The sequence below is a fragment of the Malaclemys terrapin genome, chromosome 2, assembly GCF_027887155.1.
Source record: "Malaclemys terrapin pileata isolate rMalTer1 chromosome 2, rMalTer1.hap1, whole genome shotgun sequence".
Lineage (NCBI taxonomy): Eukaryota > Metazoa > Chordata > Testudines > Emydidae > Malaclemys > Malaclemys terrapin.
This window is the reverse complement of record NC_071506.1, coordinates 82,421,152-82,444,502: the sequence shown is the minus strand read 5'-3', so window position 1 is coordinate 82,444,502 and position 23,351 is coordinate 82,421,152. Positions and strand designations below refer to the sequence as shown.

At 44.1% G+C, this 23,351-nt stretch overlaps 1 protein-coding gene across 1 annotated transcript in view; it reads left to right on the top strand.

The window, feature by feature from the left end:
* Window positions 1-555: 555 nt before the first annotated feature.
* COLEC12 (collectin subfamily member 12) overlaps window positions 556-23,351 on the top strand; it is a 143,875-nt gene continuing 121,079 nt past the window's right edge. Inside the window, exons 1-2 of the mRNA XM_054018456.1 lie at window positions 556-971; window positions 17,405-17,455. Coding sequence (XP_053874431.1) covers window positions 965-971; window positions 17,405-17,455 — 58 coding nt within the window. The 5' untranslated portion in view covers window positions 556-964. The remainder of the gene's footprint in view (window positions 972-17,404; window positions 17,456-23,351) is intronic.

The following is a 23,351-nucleotide window of genomic DNA, read 5'->3' as shown; positions in this document are numbered from 1 at the left end:
GGATGGTATTATAACGTATCTCCATCCTGGTGAATTTAGGATCTAATCAAAAAATCCTATTCTAATTCTGTCACTGATTTGATCTGTGACTTTGAACAAATAACTGAGGCCCCAGTCATGTGAGTTTGGATGCATGGACCTAGGGCCTGTGTGTTCTAAGGTGCAGGATCAGGACCTTAGGTCTGAATCCTGCACTAGGCTGAGTAGCGGTGGATCGCTGAGTCCATGCAAGTGCATAGGTCCATCCCTGAGAGCTCACTGGAGGTCCCACCCTAATCTCCTTGTACCTCAGGTGCCCCATTTGTAAAATAATACTTATATTTGTAAAGTGTTTTGAGATCTTCAGGTGAGGGGGCTGTCAAGGCGCAAAGCATTTATTAGCTCATTGGTGCTCCTTGGGAATACTGGAAATTAACACAACTGAAGGTGGGGGCTCTTCTCCCCATCCTGTCTGCTCCCCGCGCCTTACAGTGTGGGAGGAGCCTCTGCCTGGACCTCACTTGCCTCCCAGCCCCACCCAGGGCTAAGGAGACCCCTCTAGAAAAGCAGCCAGGTGGTAGCTGAGGGCTCAGCCATTCCCTCCTCTGGGGCCATCCTGGGGGGTGTTGGGAGAACTTCCTTGGAAGGCTTTCTCCTCCCCCTTTGGGATTCCCGGCCGCGCTTTCCTGCCCAAGGGGGGAGCGGGGTGGCCACAAGAAGAGCGCAGCGGCTGAGCTCTCTCCTCTTCCCAGCTGAGCCGGAGGGGAGGGGCGGGGGCTGGTCGTGTGAGTTCAGGCGGGTCGGGTTAGTGCTGGAAACTCCAGGTCCCGGCGGCTGCTGAGCCCAGAGCCAGAGGGAGCGCGAGAGGGTCCTGCGCTACCTCCCCCGCACCATGGAAGTGCAGTAAGGGAGCTCAGGGCGCCGGGAGCAAACTTCTTTGCTACAGGCTCGGAAAGTTTCCTATGTGACCCGCTTCTGTGCCAACATGAAAGGTAAGCGGGGGTGGGGAGCGCTGTGCGTGGATCTAGCCGCGCTTTAACTTGCGGGGCTTGCTGCGCTGGGAGATACCTGCCGGGAAATCTCTTTGCAAACCCCCCGGGGGAATAACTTGCACTAACTGGCCAGGGGGAGGGAAATGGTGCAAGGGGGGGGGGGAGTGTTACCCCCTTCCCCCCCTTTACACTTACGAGGAAAGCTGCCCTGGATGAGTTTCTAAAACAAACTTGAGACCAGTCCCTAAGCAGTTGTTTACGGAGTCCTGCTTCAAATGTTTGGACTGAAAAAAATCTGTTCAGGAGAGGGGAGCAGTCGCCCTCCCCACCGTTTCTGCACTCTCCAGCACGTATTTCCTGACCACCTATCTTTTAGTTTTCTCCTCCCCCCCCCCCTCTGTAGTTTTAGAAAACAGAGCAGCTTTTTCTTTTTTGGCCAGTGTTTCGTGATGTTCTTGGTGTTGCTTTTAAACATCTGGCAATGATTAGGTGCCAGTGGAGGTTTAACTGGCTTGTGAAATGTATTTGGCATCCTTCACCCCAAGATCCACTGACTGGAAAATATTTGGTCTTTTGCATCTGTTAAAGCTGAAATTTAAAGTCCCCCATCCCCTCCCTTTAAATGGGTTAAACGCCTGCTACTTTTACACTAACACACCAGTTTGCCCTGCTCATGTTCTATAGAGTTGTGACTAAGAGGTATCAGTATGCTTTTTAAATCAAATACAGAAGTGGCTCTCCAAATTGCTATAGTTCTAATCTAATAAAGACGTACTAGGGTAGGGCTTTGCAAGAAGCCCTCCTGTTTATGAAAAGTGGGAGCTTACAGCGAAGCATAGAACCCTATACTCGTTGGAAGGTTACAAAGAAAGCATCCAAGAACACTAGGGAAAATTTAGGAAGTATTTGTGAGTTTGCAAGATTCAAGTTCAGTTTTTCTTCAGAGACAAAAATAAACTTTTAAAAATACCAGCAAACCTGCAGCTGGGCACCAGTTTAGAACCTAGATGCCAACAGGCCAGAAACATCAGGATAGTTACACTTAGTTTCCAGAGCCGAGTACAGCAAGCGGTGTGATCATTTATTAACATGCCAGAGTAGCTCCCTAAAGGGATAAGTGTGGTTGCTTTTATTTTTGTTTTGTGAACCCACACACACTACTTAAATAACTTTTGGCATTGTGACAAGGTGTCTGTAGGGGAGCCTGCAGTTTATTAACAATATTTTTTATTTATAGACCACTAGTGCCAAACATTTTGTCACTGCCTTATTGCTAGCAGCACTAGTGTAATCCTCACCACCACCATCATCCCTGTCTCTTTTATATAGCACCTTTCACTGGCAGATTTCAAGTGGCAAAAACAAAGTAAAATAGTGGAAATAGCAAATTGTAAAATCAAACACATATGGTTTTAAATCTTTAATTCAGTGTTTCTTCTCATGTTGGTATTGAGGCTTTGCTCACTTATTTTCTAGCTGTCTCTTTTTGGGGTGGGGGGAAGGGTAGGTATCTTGCTGAGTGTTACATTAGGATCCTGCACCCATTGAAGCTGACAGGAGTTTTGCCATTGATTTCAATGGATACGCAATTCGAGCTGATATGATTTATAGTCCATTGCTTTTCTCTGCTAAGGGCAGAAATGGCACTCTGAGAAGGTGTTATGGCTTCTATAAATTAGTGTTGGTTACTCCAGAAATGCAGCGTTACTGGAAAGCTTCACATCCCTTTTTAGTCCCTAACCACTATGTTTCTTTAAGAAGTTTTACAACTGCTTGATTATTTTTTTTATTTTGTTCAGAACAATGGAAACCAATAATAAACCTTATAAAATAAAATCTTTAAACTACAGTATTAATAGAAAACATCCTTCAACCAAGACATCAAATCAACTGGTACTGCAAGAGTTATAGAAGTCCTAAATACTGCCAAAGTACATTTTTGCCTCTATATTTTCCTATTGCCTCTTTAACATACATATTTGGCTTTCCACATTCTCTATTTAAACTTGGTGCTTGCAATAATGCTAGAGCTTTTGAACGTAGTGTAATCACACATTCTCCTCATGAATAACCACATACTTGATCTATTGAATGCGGTAAACAGCTGTCTCTATTCCCGTATCTACCCTCCCTGGAGAACAGAACAGTATCAAAATAATTACATCATTAGATATTTGTAAAGAATAAATTATATTTTTCCATTGCTTGAATTCTTAATATGTTGTGTCTTAAATCAGTAAAATAAATTGAAATATATGGTTAGTTTACTGCCAGATTTATTTTCAGTAAACTAAACTGAGCTCATAAACGTTGTTGCTTTTTTTTATTTATAAAGGGATTTGACTGCCTTAGGGTTAGCTGTATTTTTACCTAATAATACTTCTCAGTTTTTAAAATTTTAGATATTTTGTGAGTTATGAAGCAGTACTTGTTGTCTAGGAAACAGAAGGAAAACAACTTTCACATATTCAAACAACGCATGTTCAAAAACATTGAGCCCAATTCAACACAGGGAAAGAAGATGCCATTAAAACTGAGTGTTCAACTGGATATTTCTGAACTTCTTTGTTTCAAATGCATCAGTAGGCAATACACTTTTATCACAATTGTTCTGGTGTCAAATATAGTAATATGTTATGGTTTACTGTGCACTTCTCATATCGCTTACTTTCTTGAAGTCTGCTTGTTTGACATGCACAGGATTGTGGGATACTATATGTGTATCAAAGGTCTTTGGTGGGGGTGAGGAATGTCTGATATATTACTTTTCTCAAATATGTGATCAGAATGACCTGCCACATGCAAAGTGCACTCTCATATTAAAAACTGCATGCTCATTGAGACATATGGCCAGATTAATCCCTGGTATAGTTCCATTGAAGTCAATAGTTATATCAGGGATGAATCTGGTGAACTGCTCCTTCAGACCCCTTCTTCATTAGTGTGCATTGACTTGCTTTAGAAGAGACTTGGTACATAAAGTGTTCAATAAACCAAGCTTATGTGCACTCTTTGCTTTATTCAGTATGTATTTTATTGGAAAGAGAATGAGGTATGGCTCCTACAGTTACAGTCACTCCTGTTATGATGAGACATTTCACTAGCAAACCTTTTTCTCTTTTAAAATTTAAACATGCACCAAAAGTTGTTATGCGTACATACAAAATACAGCCAATCATTGTATGAAGATATATTTTTAACAATCAAAGAATTCTCCTACATGATTACTGTTTTCATTCCAAATTTCAGTTTTCTGTCCCCAGGCACTCTGGTGATAGAACTGTTTTTGAAAAATTAAAGACACAAGTGTATCTCCTTCACTCTCCTTGTATTCAAAAATAGCTGAATGGTCTTTCTGCAAACACATCTTTCTTGGGCAGAGACAACACTTCAGAAATGTCAGCCTAGTAGATAACTTTCCAAATCTTTTATCAGCAACTGAAATCAGAAGATTAGAGTGAAATGACCCAGTAATCTTAATTTAGCTGTTAAGTTAGTATCTAAGCTAGTAGCTGAAAGATCCTGCTGTAAGAACTGTGGCAGTTGGACTTAGTAATGCTCCATCTGTGTAGTCTTCCTTATACAACCAATGAAATTGTTGCATGCAAATTAGCTGTAGAGTAACAGTGGTGATTGGTTGACTTTCCTCTGATATCACAATGGTCTAGGACCTGGGTTCTCACAACAAAAATTTTGGTGGTCTCAGAGTGTGGCCATGAATGCTTGCTGGTGGCCGCTCTCAAACTTTTTCCTAAAATACTTAATTAACTTTAGGAAAAAAATGCACATATACACGGCCAATCAGTGTAATTTATTTATGTAGGGTTTTTTGCAGACCTAATAATAAAAATAATGTACAGTTGTATGTATTCTTTACTGGATCTAAACAGAATAGAAACAAATAAGGTGCTTTGTGTGTTCTTGTCTTTTGTTCTTGGTTGTTCTTGTTTTTTGCTTTTTTTTTGGTTGCTTTTTTTTTTTATGACTTGCTAGCTAGTAAGTCTGCTTCTGTGAAAAGTGATATTTGTATGTTTGTTAATATCACTTTTCACAGCAGCAGACTTGATAGCTAGAAGATAGTGAAAAGTGATATTAACAAACATACAAATACCACTGTTCAGAACAGACTTACTCAGCCCTGATAAGCCAGAGGACAAATTAAGTCTTTGATGGGGAGGTGGGTAGGGAGGCAGCAGGGGGCCAGGAGAGGCAGCAGGGGCAATGGGGTGGTGAGCCCGGGGCTGGGGCCAGAGCCCAAAGTCCCACAGCTGTAGGATGGAACCTGCTGCCATGTGGCCGGAGGACAGAGCCTGCCACTCCAGAGCTGAAGCCAGAAGCCTGAACTCCACCATCCCTGGGAAGGTGGGGAACTCACACTGGGGTGGAGCAGTGGAGCCACGAACACCAGAGGAGCAGGCAGCCAATCACTGCCCAGGAGGCTGTGGCCACAAGAAAAGCCCCTGGTGGCCACATTTGAGAAACGCTGGTCTAGGACTCTTGCCTTGCTGTAGCTGAAAGCCGGCACTGGCACAGATGTAATTTGTAAAGTCAAAATGGCTTAAAAATTGGACAGTAACAGATCTCAAATCCTAGTGATGATTCATTTTGGTGATAGTCTGAACAAAAGGAGCTCTCAACCATGCTTGGAACTGTTTCCATCATTTCACACAGACACAACAAACATTCAGGGTGTATATGTGTGTGTAGTGCCATAAATGTACCAGGCATGCAAGTACAATGAGCCACCTGTGCTACACATGTAACAGGATGCAGCCTTTACAATCTAAAGGCATGAGCAGGTACAATAAACGTATGATATAACACAGAACAAACCCAAAGCTTTGCCAGCATATGGTCATTATAGCTGGAATGGGTTGGCAGAATAGAAGGGTTTTTGAAATTTCTGACAGGAAGAGGGGGGGGGGGATCTTGCAAACATGAGCTTGAAGGGTATTCTCATTTGGCAACATATAAGAAGGCACAGTGTCATGAGATAAAAAAAAACCATAAATATTGGATATAATGCAGATAGGAAAATTACTGTATATAAATGGTGTTAATTTGCATGCTAATTAATTATATTTATCACAAAGGATTTTTGGAATTAATTAGAATTGTGCATGGTGGATCTCAATATTCTATTTTCCCTAGGCATGCAGAACTGTGAACAATGTAGGGGGAGAATAGGGACTTTGAATTTAGATCCACTGGGATTTTTTTTTTCTTTTACATGGGAGTCAATGGAATTACTCTAGACTGACTCTGGTATAACTGAGAGCAGAATTTGGCCCATTGTTATGACTCTTTAGCTCCATTTGTTTAGATTTGCACTGTAAGAGCAAAATCATGCTCATCGGTCCAAACATCACTGCTTGTTTAAGTTGTAAGACAAGGAGGGAAACATGCAATCATGCATAGAGGTGCAATCCCCGGGCCAGCAGGTGTATATGTGCATGCTGAAACTAAAGGAAACATAATTGGAATTAAAGATGGCTGGAAGATGGGATAAATCCAAAATTGATTTTAAAAATACCCCCCAATATAGGTGTCCAGTCATCATGGGAGATTCCCAGGATAATTGTGCTCCACAGTTCTCCCTTGAAGAGACAGACATGACCACCCAGTAGAGCTAAATAAATAAATAAATAATATATAATCTATTTTTAAATGTGTCTACCAGGTACTAGAAGTGAATCTGATCCCCTTAATATGTTGAATGTAGCATTATATAAGCATGGACTAAACATAACATGAATTCTCTTTGGGGTTAACCTGCCCCCTTCTAAAATTACATTCCATTTTGGTTTATAAATTGGAGGTGAAGACTGAGACACGACTGGGAAACAAGTAGATGAATTATGGAAATAGTATAGCAATATATGAATCAGGAAAATGTAGCCCATGCTTTACTGTTGTTAAATGAGTCCTATAAACTGCTCATAGAAAATGATAGTTTTCAGTTTATAAATAAGACCTAGGGGATCTGTTCTCAAATTATTATTCTGAAATACGAATTGATTTAAAATTCAGGCCTTAGATTCTAATTGTTAGTTTCAAACTTTGACATTGCACAGTGCAGCAGCTCCTGGTCTCCGCACTGATTGACATACTGCACTGATAGGCGAAGAGGCTGTTTTGTTCAAGAGAAGTATTCTAGTCTTCATTATATAATGGCCTCTTTCTGGTTTTGATGTGTGATTATGGATGGATCTCCTAAGTAAAACTTCTAGTGGGATTTTTTTTTTTCTTTAAGAACGAAAGTGAATTTCTGTGTGTGTGAGACCAATGGGGGTTGAGGGATGGACTCTTGGGGGACAAGATGACTCAGAGAATTGGGAATGAGCTATTGAGCCTCAGCTATTTATTGTTATTAATTATTTGTATTACAGGGGAGCCTTGGCTCCTAGTCTTTTTTTGCTAGGCACTGTACAGACATAGAAAAAGAGACAATCCCTGCCCCCAAAGAGCTTAAAATCTAAAGGAGCAAGTCAGCCAAAGGTCTGGGGAGAAGGACTATAAGATATAAGCGGAGTGAATGATTTGTTTGAAAATGGCATGTTAGTTTAATGATTTTATTGCTGCTGATTTTTTTAAAAATTTTGGTAGGGGGTTTTGTTGGGAGGGAATTAGCTAAACAAAGGAAAAGAGAGGGGTTTTGATGGTAGGTAGCAAGGAAGAATGGGGGAGGAAGGGGAGCATGGAAGGGCAGATGCAGTAAGGTGGAAGTTAAGAGTCTGCGGAGGAGAGAATGGCGGGAATGGAGAGAACAGCCAATCTGTGCACAGTGGAGAGAACATGTGGCTGTGAAAAGTAGCTGAACACTGAAAACCCCATCAGCAACCAAAAGTCCCTTCTGCAGCTGCTTGTCTCTGCTCCTGCTGACTCAATGTCATCTCTAGGTCAGTGTTTTGAAGGATTAGGGCCAGATCCTCAAAGGTATTTTAGTGCATAACTCCAACTACAAGAATCTTTGAGGATCTGGGGTAGGTTAATAGTCACCACAAGTATGTATGTATCTGATGACTATTCAGCATCCTGTAATAAATGAATTGGTTGTGTCTGTCCTCTTTGTGCACAGATGTTAGTGTTACAAAAAAATACAGTCATGCAAGTTTGCACCTTTAACAAAAAGGCCTAAGATTCAATAAGTAGAGACTGAACTCTTTGCCACTAGAATTGGTACTTCCTGACTAGGTATGAGACACACTAGTAGGGTTACCATACGTCCGGATTTTCCCGGACATGTCCGGCTTTTGGGGGCTCAAATCCCCGTCCGGGGGGAAATCCCCCAAAAGCCGGGCATGTCCGGGAAAATCGGGAGGGAGGGCTGGGCCGGGGTCGCGGGGCCGGGCGCGTGGTGCCGGGCCGGGAGCCGGGCCGGGGCCGCGGGGTCGGGCCGCCGAGGGGGTGCGCGGGGCCGGGGGGTCGGGCCGGGAGCCGGGCCGCCGGGGGGGTGCGCTGGGCCGCGGGGCCGGGAGCCGGGGGGGCGGGCCGGGAGCCGGGCCGCCGGGGGGGTGCGCGGGGCCGGGAGCCGGGCCGCCGGGGGGGTGCACTGGGCAGCGGGGCCGGGAGGTCGGGCCGGGAGCCGGGCCGCCAGGGGGTGCGTTGGGCCGCGGGGCCGGGAGCCGGGCCGCCGGGGGGGTGCGTTGGGCTGCGGGGCCGGGAGCCGGGGGGTCGGGCCGGGAGCCGGGCCGCCGGGGGGGGGTGCGTTGGGCCGCGGGGCCGGGAGCCGGGGGGTCGGGCCGGGAGCTGGGCCGCCGGGGGGGGGTGCGTTGGGCCGCGGGGCCGGGAGCCGGGGGGTCGGGCCGGGAGCCGGGCCGCCGGGGGGGGTGCGCTGGGCCGCCGGGGCCGGGATCCGGGGGGTGCGCTGGGCCGCCGGGGCCGGGAGCCGGGGGGTGCGCTGGACCGCCGGGGCCGGGAGCCGGGGGGTGTGCTGGGCCGCCGGGGCCGGCTGGCAGTGCTGGGCAGGCTGGGGGTGGTCGGCCGGGGGCCGGGGCCGGCACCCCAGGGCCGCAGCCGACCCAGGCTGGAGCCGCCGGGGGGCCAGCCTGGGCCGCACCTCCTCCCCCCACACCGCCCCTTACCTGCCCAGGCTTCCCGCGAATTAAATGTTCGCGGGAAGCAGGGGAGGGGGCGGAGACTTTGGGGAGGGGGCGGAGTTGGGGCGGGGGAGGGGGCGGGGCTGGGCTGGGGGCGGGGCCAGGGCCCCGTGGAGTGTCCTCCTTTTGGAGGCACAAAATATGGTAACCCTACACACTAGTAGAGAATTCTTAACTCAGGGCCAAAACCATTAAAGTTGTTTGCAAATGGACATTATAGAAATATTTATTTTAAAGGAAATAGAGTGGATGTCATTGTTGATAGAAATTAGTATTATTAAAGTGAATTACCAATGCAGTACTTATGAGTAACAAATATACTGTAATTCCAGTTTTTATGGGGTGTATAAACTAGCTGTTCAAATGTGAACTGAAACTTGGCATCACAGTTTTCAGTCCTGATCTCTTCATTATTCCTTGAACTGCAGCTTTACTTGGTTTTGAAATCTGGTGTGGAAATTTTTTTGTTTTCTTAATTCTGCCATTTTAACTTAAACGGCTTAAACCAAGGGTCAGATTATACCCTTGTTAGTGTGTATACAAGTGTTCTAGAAGTCTACCAAGGTAGAATTTGGTCCAAAAGTATTTCAGGTCCTCAATATTATTTCATTAAATATGTTTAAATCACTGAGCTGTTTGCTTTTGAGAGGTGGCAACTGGATATGCGCATTAGCTGCTTTCCATAAAACATTCTGAATGACATCCATAAAACACAGTAGTAAAATTGTAACAATTCCACTAAAATCATATTGGATCCAAAGAACTTACAGATCTGACACACTGCCAGTGAAGAAAGAGAGAAGTGGAGTGGTTATGGGTTATATGACTAGGATTGGTTTGGCATCTTTTATGGCTCCAGCCCAAATCTATCTATCTTCTTGAGTTCAAACTGAGTCACAAGTGGCCCATGAATAACGTATTGAAGATTCTAAAAAGAAGGAAGCAGAAACTGAACAGTTCTACTCACCAGATTTTTACTTTGCCTCCAGCAAATTAATCAAACCAGAGTCTAATTTGTTTTAGATTAAATGAACTCCCTCTGTTAGTTGCATTAATCCCCCATTGAACTGTCATATTATTTCCTCTCCCTTTTAAGATTGGTACTGTAACTTAGTTAACTCTCTAACTATATTTATGAAAGATGGGAGAATAACAATTTATATCTGAAGTGTTACCAAAATTTATCATCGGAGTCTGGTGAGGTGTGGTTGCTGCCTAAGGGCAGGTCTTCACTATGGGGGGGCGTCGATTTAAGATGCGCAAATTCAGCTATGCGAATAGCATAGCTGAATTCGACGTATCGCAGCCGACTTACCCCGCTGTAGGGACGGCAGCAAAATCGACCTCTGCGGCTTCCCGTTGACAGCGCTTACTCCCATCTCCGCTGGTGGAGTAAGAGCGTCGATTCGGGGATCAATTGTCGCGTCCCAACGGGACGCGATAAATCAATCCCCGAGAGGTCAATTTCTACCCGCCGATTCAGGCGGGTAGTGTAGACCTAGCCTTAATGTTTCAAAGTGGGTGTTTCTTTTTTTTTTTTTTTTTTTTTAATCCGAGCCCTTGCTTTCCAATGATTTCCCAACAAGGTTCTTATCCTATTCAGATCCAATTGTCATCCATCCCAACTGCAAAACTCCCATTGTCTTCAGTAGTTCAGAACTAAGCAGTAAGTGAGGTTCTGTTGTAGAAATGCAAGGATGTACCTATATCACTGATGGAAAAATATCTCTCAGAATGCCCCTGCATTTTTCTGACTGGATCTTTCTTCTGCATGTTTAAATACTGGCTAGTTACTTTTAAAACTTTGTAACAATAAATACCTTTCTTCTCTATCTGAAATCCCAATTTTTGTAGATCCTTCTTTAAGCAGAGCTCCAGTTGAAGCTAATGGAAGCTTTGCTTAGATAAGGACACTTATTTAAGTTAGATTTTTCTCCTCTTTTTTTTTTTTTATTCTAGATTCATTCACTGATTCTTCTTACTAAAAACTGAGAGCGTTGTAAGTCAAAGCATTGATACTAAGTAGTGAAGTGCATAACTGTGACCTGTATTGATCATGTCAGCATAGCATTGTTGACTAAACTCCTGAAGTCCTGTCCCAGCATCATGTACTGCGCTCAGTGGAAAATCTTGAATGTCAGGCTCTGATTGGAATCGGGATGAGTTTTCCATAGGTTTTAGATATCACAGTCTAATCTGCTTTTTCTGAAGCGTGTTGTGTTTTTTAAAGAATATAGCCAAGCTCATACAGGAAAGGTGCTGCCATGCCATAAGGTGTGTGAGTGAAGTGACGTTCCCTTAGCTGCACTAGTAGTTCCAGGGTTGGAGTGTCCTGAGCCCCATCCTCCTAAGTGGCAGACTCTGAGTTGAATTATGGCTGCCCCCTCCTGCACCGGTAGGGAGTCAGCGCCTCTTCAGACTAGGTGGGAAGCGAGACATTCAGGTAGCCACAAGAGCAAGTTCAATTTTATTACTTAAAGAGAAATATGCCCTTTGTAAAAAGCAACAAAGAGTCCTGTGGCACCTTATAGACTAACAGATGTATTGGAGCATAAACTTTTGTGGGTGAATACCCACTTTGTCAGACGCAATGCCCTTTGTGTTTGTCACTGAGGGGAAAAAAACACTTTTTATTTCATGTTAAAAATTATCATTAAATACTGCCCTAAAATACTGTATGAAAAGGGAAAAGATCTAACTTGAACAACAGCAATAAACTTCAAAGTTAAGGCTTTCGCTGTGCCAAATGTTGCTCTGATCTACCTGCATAGCCCCACTGAAATCAATGGGATTGCACAGATGTAAGTGAACAGAATTGCAGTAGTGCCAACACCATACACTCAAAAATCATAGGCAGACCCTCCAAATTTCCTGAGATTGACTTTAATATAATGAGATTTAAACAAAGAATACACTTTCGGGCTCTTTTCATTAGTTTTGTGGATTTGTTTTGAGTACATTGAAGTCACATTTACATATTTTCCTCTGCAACCATGAGGGCTAGACATTTTTTTAATAAAAACGGAGGTTTTCCTGTAGTGGTTAAGGCAGCGGTTCTTAAACTATGGTTGGGAACCCAAAGTGGGTCACAACCCCATTTTAATGGGGTCACCAGGGCTGGCTCAGACATGCTGGGGCCAGGGACCAAAGCTGAAGCCCCAGGGCTTCAGCACTGGGTGGCAGGGCTCAGGATATAGGCCCTCTGTAGGGGGGTTGCGGAGCAATGACATTTGAGAACCTCTGCGTTAAGGTGTAGGGGAAGGAGTTAGCCTTAACTCTGGATTCATGTTTATCAGTTTTTCTCAACTTTTGTTTTTACACTGTAACTTAGAGTAAAGTCTGAGTTCAGATTCATATCTTTGGTTGAATTCTCATCCCACCACTCCCAAAGGGGTGGGGTTTTAATTCAACCTCCTCTCTCATTTATTGCAATATATTGTTACATATACAACTACAATTATTGTTAATTTATTTTTTTAAATAGTTCTTATATTTTCATCTCTAATAACGGAAGGCCAAACGAATTTGACCCATTAGTAATTTTGCTCACAAAGAAATAAATGATCTGCTCCATAGTTTAATGTAAAGGAAGCAAAGATGTTTGTTGATAGAAGTGTCCTTATATTCTATATTTATCTTCAAAACAGCATGAACATGCATCATAATTAAGAGATTTAATATGAGCATTATAAAGTCTTTTTACCTTCAAGCAAAGGAAAACAGTAGTCTTCAATAAATCACAGTGCACTGTGTTACACAAATAAAAAAGCCAGAGGTCCAAAGAAAGCTAAATAAATCTCTGGCAATGCTATTGGGCAAACATGAGTAATGAAATGACTTATAAGGTGTTTTGGGGAAGGAGGTAGGACTTTCAGCAAACAAGCATAGCTAATTAACTGTATATCACCCATAAACTTCTTTGATTCTTCAGCACTTTCATTGTACTGTGTGAAAGTTAAGTTTGCCTCCAGAAAAACAACTATATAAATGACATCTTCTTGTTCAACATAACCATTCTTTTTATATATTCAGACATGAATTTGCCTACATTAATGACAACATATATTTTGTTTACTACTTTTAACTCATATTGGCACTGCAGAGCCAAGACAAAGAAGAAAGGGAGAGAGAGGTTCTGTTTCTTCTTATGCATCATTAAATGACTTGCTAATTTTCAATTGGTTATATCTGTTTACAGCTATCAGTGAAGGCTCAGTTAGGTCTGAATCTTTATTATGTGATTAAATTAGCTACAAAATGATGGGGTGTAAATTAGCAGTCACCACTGAAGAGAGAGGTCTTGGAGTCGTGGATAGTTCTCTGAAAACATCTGCTCAGTGTACAACAGCAGTCAAAAAGTTAACAGAATGTTAGAAATCATTTGGAAAGTGATATATAAGTCAGAAAATATCATAATACCACCATATAAATCAATGGCATGCCCACACCTTGAATACTGCCTGCAGTGCTGGTTGCCCCATCTCCAAAAAAATAGATTAGCATTGGAAAACTTATAGAGAAGGGCAACAGAGTGGGACTGTTCTGTTTAGACAAGAGATGACTAAGGGGGGATATGCTAGAGGTCTATAAAATCATGAATAGTGTAGATAAATGAATTGGGAAGTGTTATTTACCCCTTCAGATAACTCAAGAAGTAGGCATCACCCAACAAAATTAATAGACAGTAGGTTTAAAACAAACAAAATTGAGTATTTCTTCACATAATGCACAGTTAGCTTGTAGAACTTGTTGCTAAAGGATATAGTGAAGCCCAGAAGTATAACTGGGTTAAAAAAAGAACTAGATAAGTTCATGGAGCATAGGTCCATCAATGGCTATTAGCTAAGATGGTCAGTGATGCAACCCTGTGCTCTGGTTGTCCCTAAACCTGTGACTGCCAGAAGCTGGGACTGGAAGACAAGGGATGGATCACTCGATAATTGCCCTGTTCTTTTCATTCCTTATAAAGCATCTGGCACTGGCCACAGTTGGAAGACAGGATACTGAGACAGATGGATCATTGGTCTGACCCAGGATGGTCATTTTTTATGTTCTTATCTGATATGTGAGAAGGGGAAAAATTCTATTTTGACTCTCGGATCCCTATTGAGTTTGCAGAATTAGCTGTTCTAAACCTCTTCCTCCTATCTTTACACTTGTAAACTGAACACATCTGATGTTGAAATTATTGAGAATGTAAACATGGAACTTCACAATGCCATATTTTAGTCACCGAGCAGAACTGCACTTCAAACATAGCTATATGTATTTTGTTGTAGCTAATAAATATCAGTTGAATGGAATTTTGCTCATTTCTATCAGGGCCAAATTTTGCCTTTCAATTAGAAATTGCAATGGGAAAATGGGAAAACTATAACCAATAAGCAGATCAGCAGTAATGTGCTAAAAGGGTCTGAAAGGAATGCAGACAGATTTGTTTCCCGCTAAATAGGGCAGTTATGCATTAAGGTGCCACCTAGGCTTTCCCCTGGCCCACATTTCATAAAAGGAACACAATAACAATTTTCCACATAAAGTATCTCTTTTTGACATTTAGTTCCAACAGAAAAGACATTAATTTCTCTGAAGGAAGTATGAACATTTCTCACCCTGGGTCACTTTGGATCTGATTCATGTGTCTTTCTAGGAGACTTTCTTTTTCTTGTTTAAAAACAAACAAACAAAAACTTTTAATTCCATTAATCATTCCAGATACAGTAAATCTGAAACAGTGAGTCCCTTCTCTGAGTGGCATTTTCAGCCCTGTCCAACCTGTCCATTTAAATTATTTATCATTGAATTAATTATCTTAAGTTTTACCTTCTGGGGCAGACAGAAGCTTTTAGTCTTTCACTTCTAAGAACCTGTTTTTCCTACCAAGAGTTCTTTGAGAGCCTAATTCAACACCTATCAAGGTCTCTTCCCTGTGAGGAGTCAGAGATGATGATCCTAGCAGCAGCACTTAGAAGGGATTTGAGGGAGACACTGTTGTGGCATTGAGGCCAGAGAAGGGGCGATTACGGTAGTTAAGGGGCAAGATAAGGGCTTGCACAAGACTTTGGCAGAGAGGAATTATGGGATCTTAAAGATGTTTAGGAAGAAGCAAGATCTAGACGTGGTGTGGCTGTGTGGGTCAAAGTAGAAGGCCAAGCCAAACATGAAGTCAAGATTATAGTCTTGAGTTACCGGGCGTGTGGTTGTGTTGTCCACCATGGAAAAATTGGGAGAGAAACTAGTTCAGTCTTGAACTGAAGCCTGTGTTGTGCTGCTCTTTCTTGCACATCAGAGTGGCAGTTTTTCCAAAGCTCTATGTAGTGAATGAGCACTGTTGGGGTGTGTGAGGAAGCTGAATGTTGACTGATTTGTGATCACTTTGATTTATTAGCATTTGCCATGAGATGATCGGCCTCTTTGTTGGGTAGAGTTTTCAAATTGTAAATTTTGGAATTTGGCAGGCTTCAGGCAAGTTTGAGGAAGTGTTACTTGTTGCCTTGAAAAGTCTTTTAGGAAGCTGCTGCAAGTTCTTGCATTCCTTACATACGCATCCAACCCAGGATCCAGATCAGGGTATGGGCAGCTGTGTGATGGGTGAGCACTGCCTGTAAGAAATGTAAGGTGAAGAGTTAGGATAGGAGGTTTTGAGCTGTCCTGTCAGAGGCATTAGCTGTGTGAATGTTAAAGCCCTGCAAGGTGATAAATTCAGTGAACGTCATCGCCACGTCAGGCAATTTCTCCATCACCTCCCCTGCGAGCATTTGATGTTTGGAAGTTAATAGATTAGTAGTATGCCTAGGTTAGTCTTGTCTCTGGGCAAGAGTAAGTGGATGCCCTCAAAGGATTTTGATTTGAATGTCCTTTTCTTGATCTTGAGCCTGAAAGGGAAATGAATGACTATGCTCCATCTCCAGATTTGTCCTTTCTAGGTCTGGCTGTGTAGTGAATGATGTATCCTGGGTGGGGAGGGCAAAGCCAGGTGAGGTAGCAGTTGTCTACCGTGTCAACCAGACAGATTTCTGTGGTGCAGACCTAGCTGGTTGACTCATTGGCAGTGAGACTGAATGGCCTATTGACTGCAGATTTTGCACTGAACTGCATGAGACCGAGTGTTTGTTTGGGGGGCCAGTATACCATACCTATTTTGTGATTGCACCTGATTGAATGAAGCTTTCTGGTAACCTTCTGTCCAGATACTAGCCGGTATTCCTGTTTACTTCTTTGTTATGACTCGTCTTGGGAAAGATGTAGGTGGGGGGTTAGTGTACTTGGTAGCGATGGCAATCTCTGTGTGTCGCACGCCTAGAGAGTGGTTTCAGCCTCCAAGGGGGGGACTGAGCTAAGGTGAGCTCTTGGTGAAGATTTGTAATTGCTCCAGATGCCCTAGGTGTGGCAGGTATGCTTATACCCCATCTGGGCACATTGCCGATTTTGATGTTGGAAGGGGTGAAACTCTGCTCCAGAGCAAATGGGAAAGGCCCTCCTGGGGGTGGGAGAAAGGGTTGGTGGAGGGATGTGTGTTTGGTTTTTTTAAGTAGTGATGTTGCTTGTTTGTGTTGGTCATAATCCTTTCCTTTGTGCTGTTACTGGCAGGAGGAAGTGAGGGGAGAGACTAAATTAATGACAAGCTAAAGGTCTAAATATCAACCTCTTACTCCCTATGCCCAAGTCAAGATGAAAATGACTAAATACGCTTATTTCTGCTACCTTTTTTGAACTTGACCAGCTTGTCAGTTCTGTTGCCCATATCTGAATGAGGTTTATCTCTTCAAGTGAATTTAGTGTTCGTGAAAGGTGATGGATTGACAGCCCTAGCAACTGAAGCCTTCTCTTTATTCACAGGAAAAGCTAGCCCAAATGACCTTGCTAATGGGCCTCTGCCCTGACCTGGAGGGGACTCCCATGTACGGGTTAAAAGGCACAGTCTCTGTGCCTACTTATTCCTTTGTCTTGCTGAAATTGCCAACAAAGATGCATTAAGTGCCAGTTGTGATGAGGGATTTGTCTGCTAAAATCTGTACTAAGACCAGCAATCAATTTAATAAAAGTTCCTGAACAGCCATCAGATGATGATGATAACTTATCAGTTGGATTTCTGCTGGTGACTCAGAGAGAAAAAAGGATCCAAGTATCATGCAGTAGCCAAAGACTGGGGTGGAAGATTAATAGTGGAAAGCTTCCACAGGAAAGTTTGAGATATTTTCATACATCAGTAAGCAGTAATATTGATAAAACCAATTCACCATTCAAATACAATGTTCAGTAACCTGTTGTATACTCAAACTTTTGTGCCTTCATATCTAATCTTAGTACTAAATCTGTGCATCTGTCTTTCTGTAGACGACTTTGCAGAAGAGGAGGAGGTGCAGTCCTTCGGTTACAAGAGATTTGGTAAGTAGCAACAAATCTCTCACTTTGCTCTTTCTTATTACTCACATGAAGTCAAACAGGTCTTACAAAAACCTTTACTGGTAGCCATAGGTGCTACAAACCAGGGGGTGCAACAGCACCCCTAGTTTGAAGTGGTTTCCATCACATAAAGGGTTAGCAGTTTGGTTCAGTGGCTCTCAGCACTCCCACTATTAAAATTGTTCCGGCACCACTGCTGGTAGCAGTAAGACAAAGTATGGGAACAAGCTCATCACGGGGCTGATGCAGATGTGCAAAGGAAATATACAGTATAGGACCAGAAACAAGTGTTCTGTTTAGACCTGGTAAATCTCTTCAGAAATAGTCCTGAGCTAACTGTCCAGAGCTACTTAAGTAAATAAATATTTTCTTTCTTTGATGTTACCTGTTTTATTGTTTGCTTGTTTACATAACTGTTTCATATGAAGTTTGCACTTCAGCAGAAGTGAATCTCTGCTGGCAGTTAAGAAAAAGGTACAGTATCATGCATCGTGGATTTCTCCTTGTCAATTATACTATCCTTAGGTCTGTAAATGGCTAGTTACTTCTCAGGAATAGGACAATGGGAACTATTATGGGCTCTTGGAAGACATGGTGACAATTTAGCCAGAAACCCTCCCCCCCCCACCCTCTGCATTTCTCTTTAAAAAAACAACAACAAAACAAATGCCATGAGAACAAGGCAGAAATAAATGTACATGGAGAGTGCTCATTCAAAGTTTAAAAACAAGTCTTAATAACAATTTCTCATCACCACCTTATTGTTTACTTCTGATGTAATGTGGTACAACTTGAAATTTTATGAATTGCTACTTAAACAACAATGCTATTGAGTGTTCTTTACTAACCTAACGATATCAGTTGTCTCACTTTGATCTTTGTTCATTATAAATGACTGTTGCGTGGCCCTGATCCCCAATGCACACAACTCTGAATGAGGGCTAGTAATCACTGAGACTGTTCCCTGTTCTCAAGGGAGTTTTTCCCACCTTGGCAACTACCTTTTGGAGGCATTCCATGGCCACCCAAGGGCAAGAGCAATCAGACTCCACTCTGTGGTTGCCATTGGGATCACAGGAATGATCGTGTCAGAACACTGAGCCCACTGCATCTAAATTCAGGGAAAGCTCTGTCCAAGATGACTGATAGTGAGATTTCTTAAGGGGCACATATAGAGATGTCTTCTTGTTCGGAAGCTGTCAGTAGGGAGAAAAGGCACAAGTGACTGTTTTGTCTAAAAACTCACATTATTTCCCTCTCTTACCTCAAGTAAATGATGATGGGGAGTTGTGGGGCAGGAAGGGTCCACTCTTCGCTAATACCAACAATATGGAGCAAGAGCCCCTTCACTGCCCCTGGTTAACACACAGATGGAAAAGGATAATGGATGTATATAAATTCCTACTGCCTCAAAAGGAGTGGAGAGAAGAACATTTGTAGCATAAGGAACTGCAATGTTTGGGAGGTGGGGATTTTATTTGCATCACCTCTTCTTCCCCTGAGCTCCTCCACAACTCACCATAGGACCAGCATCTGTGGCTTGGAAAGTTCAGAAGGCTGCACATATTATTTATTTTATTTATGTATTTTCGCTGGATCAGGCCCTGGAATAGCAAAGGATTCTTGGGAAATAATGAGTGAGTGAAACCACACTTCTCTCCCCTCTAATGAAAAAGGCTGTAATTCAAAACGGAATGTAAAAGTAGTCGCCCTCTGGGTTGCATGTTTGCTATGCAATGCTCATCAGTGTGGTTTTGCAATGAATGACTAAATGTTTTAGTGTGAAGTTGTCCTGTCTGTGTAACAACCCACTTGTGTGATAACAGGTATTAACGTGTTAAACGTTTTCCTTTTTTCCCCCCTTTACCCTGGATGGTGTGCCACTAACAAAATTTCGCCTCTTAAAAATGTCATAAAGCTCATCTGAATATTTCCAGAACAGCTTTTATTACTGCTCAGGGAGAAAGGGGGAAGCAGTATGATATTGGTAGTAGGAAGAGATTTCTCATTCTCTTGCTCTGAATGGAACAAGAGGGAGAGAGATTAGTTCCATTTCTAGAAAATAACCTTAACCTCTCCTTAGTCAAAACAAAATTCCAGAGCTTTTTCTACTCTCATCAGTATTTGAAATAACCCCTTAAACCAGTCTTTGATTTGGAAGAGCCATGTATAAAGAAGGGCCAGGAAGCTTCTTTGTGCATACTCAGTATCCACATTGCAGTGGGAATATTATAAATCTGTAATATCCTTTTCAAAAATCCATTCTCAGCCATCCATGTTATTTTTTGGATACAAATTGTCAAAAAGAGTTGCCAAAATTGACCCCACACTGTTTGTGTATGCCCATTTGTACATGCCGTCTTTGCATGTGCCAACAGTTGTTTGTACAACTATCTGTCTTCAGTGTATAAACACATGTACAAATACTACTCCGGGGGGCATTATGCACCCAAAACCAAAAAAATTAGGTGCACAATAATTAAAAATTCTTCAAAATTCTGCAAATTTTATTTGTCAAAATAACAATACATAATCACACCAGTTTCAATTATTTTTGGTAATTTATTTAAAAAATGTAAGAATACAGACACACACACACACACAAAATTTTCCCCAAGAATAGAGAGCTAAAGAAATCCCTATGACAGCCCAGTTCCTGTTTCTCTGCCCCCCCCCCCAGAGCCTAGCTGGGGGGGCCAGACACCCACAACCACTCTCCTCCCTTCCCCCCCAAACCCAGCCACTGTGCCTCCTCATAGCCCAGTTGCGGGGGCCCCCTGTCCCAGATACCCACACACCATCCCCCAAGCCCAGGCATGAGGCCCCCCGGCCCAGAAACCCACACCCTCTTCCCATGTGAGCTCAGCTGCGGGACTCCCATCTCCAGATTACCCCCCCCCCCAAGCCCAGCTGCAGGGCACCCCCCCCCGACCCAGATACGCGCTCCCTCTCGCCCCCAGAGCCCAGCTGTGGTCCCCCCAGCCCAGACACCTGCACCGCTCCCTCCCTCCCTCCCCCCACCCACTCAGACCCCAGGGAGCCAGAGGGAGAAACAGCTTGCTCCTTGGTCCCAGGCTTGCATGGAGTTTTCTTAGGGTGACCAGGTGGCCGGTTTTTGACCAGAACCCCCAGTCTGACCGGGCCGTTGACTGTTCAGTTGGTGGTGCTGTGCAGGGGGGCTGGCAGGCTCCCTGGTAGCCTCCGCACCACGCGGCTCCCGGGAAGCAGCCGGCATGTCCCCCCCTCTGGCTCCTAAGTGTAGGGGTAGCCAAGAGGCTCTGTGTGCTGCCCCTGCCCCAAGCGCTGCCCCCACAGCTCCCATTGGCGCAGAGCCGCTTGGCCATGCCTCCGCATAGGCAGGGCTGACTCCAGGCACCAGCACAGGAAGCAGGTGCTTGGGGCGGCCAACAGAAAGGGGTGGCACGTCTGGCTCTTTGGTGGCAATTCGGCGGCAGGTCCCTCTCGGAAGGAAGGGCCCGCCGCCGAAGAATGAAGCTGCTGCCGAAGTGCTGCTGATGGTTGGGTTTTTTGTGGGGGGCGGGGGGGGAGGGTTTGCCGCTTGGAGCGGCAAAAACACTGGAGCCGGCCCTGCGCATAGGAGCCGGACGGGGGACATGCTGCTGCTTCTGGGAGCTGCTTGAGGTAAGTGCCACCCGGAGCCTGCACCCCTGACCTCCTCCAGGGCCCCAACCCCAGCCCTGGACACTGTAATTTACCATAGGTGCACAGGTATGGACCAGTAGATTAAGTATCTGACTGGGAATCAGGAAGTCCAGGCAATCCTGGCTGTGATATTTATTCCCTCTTTGGTCAAGTCTGTGCCTCCAATTCTCCATCTGTAAAATTGGGGATAATAGGCATTTTCTTACCTTTTGGGGTGTCATGAGGATTAGGTATTATTTATGAAGGTCTTTGAAGAGGAAAAGCACAGTACAAGTACAAAGTCTTTTTATTATTTATGTGTTATGTGGATGTTGAGAGTGCGTATGCTAGGCTGTTCAATGAAATCCTACTGCTACTGACTTACATAAGGGGCTCTATAGCATTGATCCTCCATGAGTCCTTAATATAAAAGCTGTTATTTTACTCTAAAATACTGTGAATAGTACATAGCTGTGATATTAGTTCTTCATTTTTGTGAGTGAGGCAGATATTGCTTCAGTAGCAGAACTGCTGTTGATTTCAAGTGCCATTAACTCCACCTTTTTGGGAGGAGGTGGGGTTTGTTTGTCCTTCCTGGAACATAAAATGTTTTGAAAAGTGAAAGAGAGCCAGAACACTGTCAATTTCATGAAAAACACTGGTAGAAGCTTAGTGTATTTAAAGGCTTACAGAGCATAATTGCTGGCAGCTGGGAACAGTTGTTGGTCAGTGTTTGGCAAGCAAAGTTTTGACCAGACTGCTTCTCAAGAGTTCAGCAAAAGGGATTATTATTAGTGACGTTGGGTTTTGGTTGTTGTTGCCATTAGTTCATTCTGCAAACAGAACAGATCTGTAAAGTTACAAATGGATGAGGGGAAGAGAGACTAATAAACCTTGTTACTCTCTGCAGTCAATTTCATTGATGTTCAGTGGAGGAGGAAGACATCCTGGGGGAAACCTTGTGTTTTGGGGAAAAGCCTTTCAAAAACAGACTAAACACTGCCCCTCCCTGCCAACATAGACTAGGGTTACCATACGTCCGGATTTTCCTGGACATGTCCGGCTTTTGGGGGCTCAAATCCCCGTCCGGGGGGAAATCCCCAAAAGCCGGGCATGTCCGGGAAAATCGGGAGGCTCGGCCGGGGCCTCTTTGTGCGGGGCCGGGGGCATGGTGCGGGGCCGGGCCCGCGGGTCGGGGGGCCGGGGGCCGGGCCCGCGGGTCGGGGGGCCGGGGGCCGGGCCCGCGGGGCCGGGGGCCGGGCCCGCGGGGCTGGGAGCCGGGGGGTGCGCCGGGCCGCCGGGGGTGGTCGGCCGGGGCCGGCACCCCAGGGCCCGAGCCGACCCAGGCTGGAGCCGCCGGGGGAGCCAGCCTGGGCTGAGCTGGGCTGGGCCGCGCCTCCTCCCCCCCACACCGCCCCTTACCTGCTTCAGGCTTCCCGCGAATTAAATGTTCGCGGGAAGCAGGGGGAGGAAGGGTGGAGAGCCAGTTTAGGGTTGCCAATTTTGGTTGGACGGATCTTTGGAAATTTCAGCACATGGCATAATATTAAATTAAAGATTAATCTTTAATTCCTGGAGACTCCAGGACAATCCTGGAGGGTTGGCAACACTAAGCCAGCTCCTCTGGGGAAGGGGAGGGAGCAGAGGAGAGCCAGCTCCTCTGGCTGTGGGGGGCACAGAAAGTGCCTCTCGAAAAGCAGCCAACTTTTTATTCCTGTGCATGTCCCTGCTCTAGTTAGTAATTTCTTGTAAAAGATAAACAGGACCATTGACTGTGGAAGTTATTTTCTTATAAACTGTGAACAGAAAATCAAGAATTGGAACAAAGAAATGGGAGAATGAATAAAAAAGAAATTAATATGCAATATAATGTGTACTCCTGTTCCAGTTCAGCCTCATGCAGCTAACCCAGGCAAGCTCTTATATGTCCTTAAAGGGACACTTAAGTGGCACAAAAGAATTTATACAGAACCTTCTGCCGCAGTGAATTTCACTCCTCTGTAGGGACCTTTACAAGCTGTTTAAGGGGATAATCTGAAGTCTAGTAACTTTTAAATAGTGGGTTATTAAAATTATTATCAGGTACTTCACCTGCTCTTAATTTCCCTTGCACTTTTTAGTGGTTTTACAACTACATTTCCCCACTTTTTTTTTTTTTTTAAACCAATTTTCCTTTCCTCTGTTGCTGTGTGAAAGACTTAGGTAAACACAGGAAACTGATTATACCACGAACAGC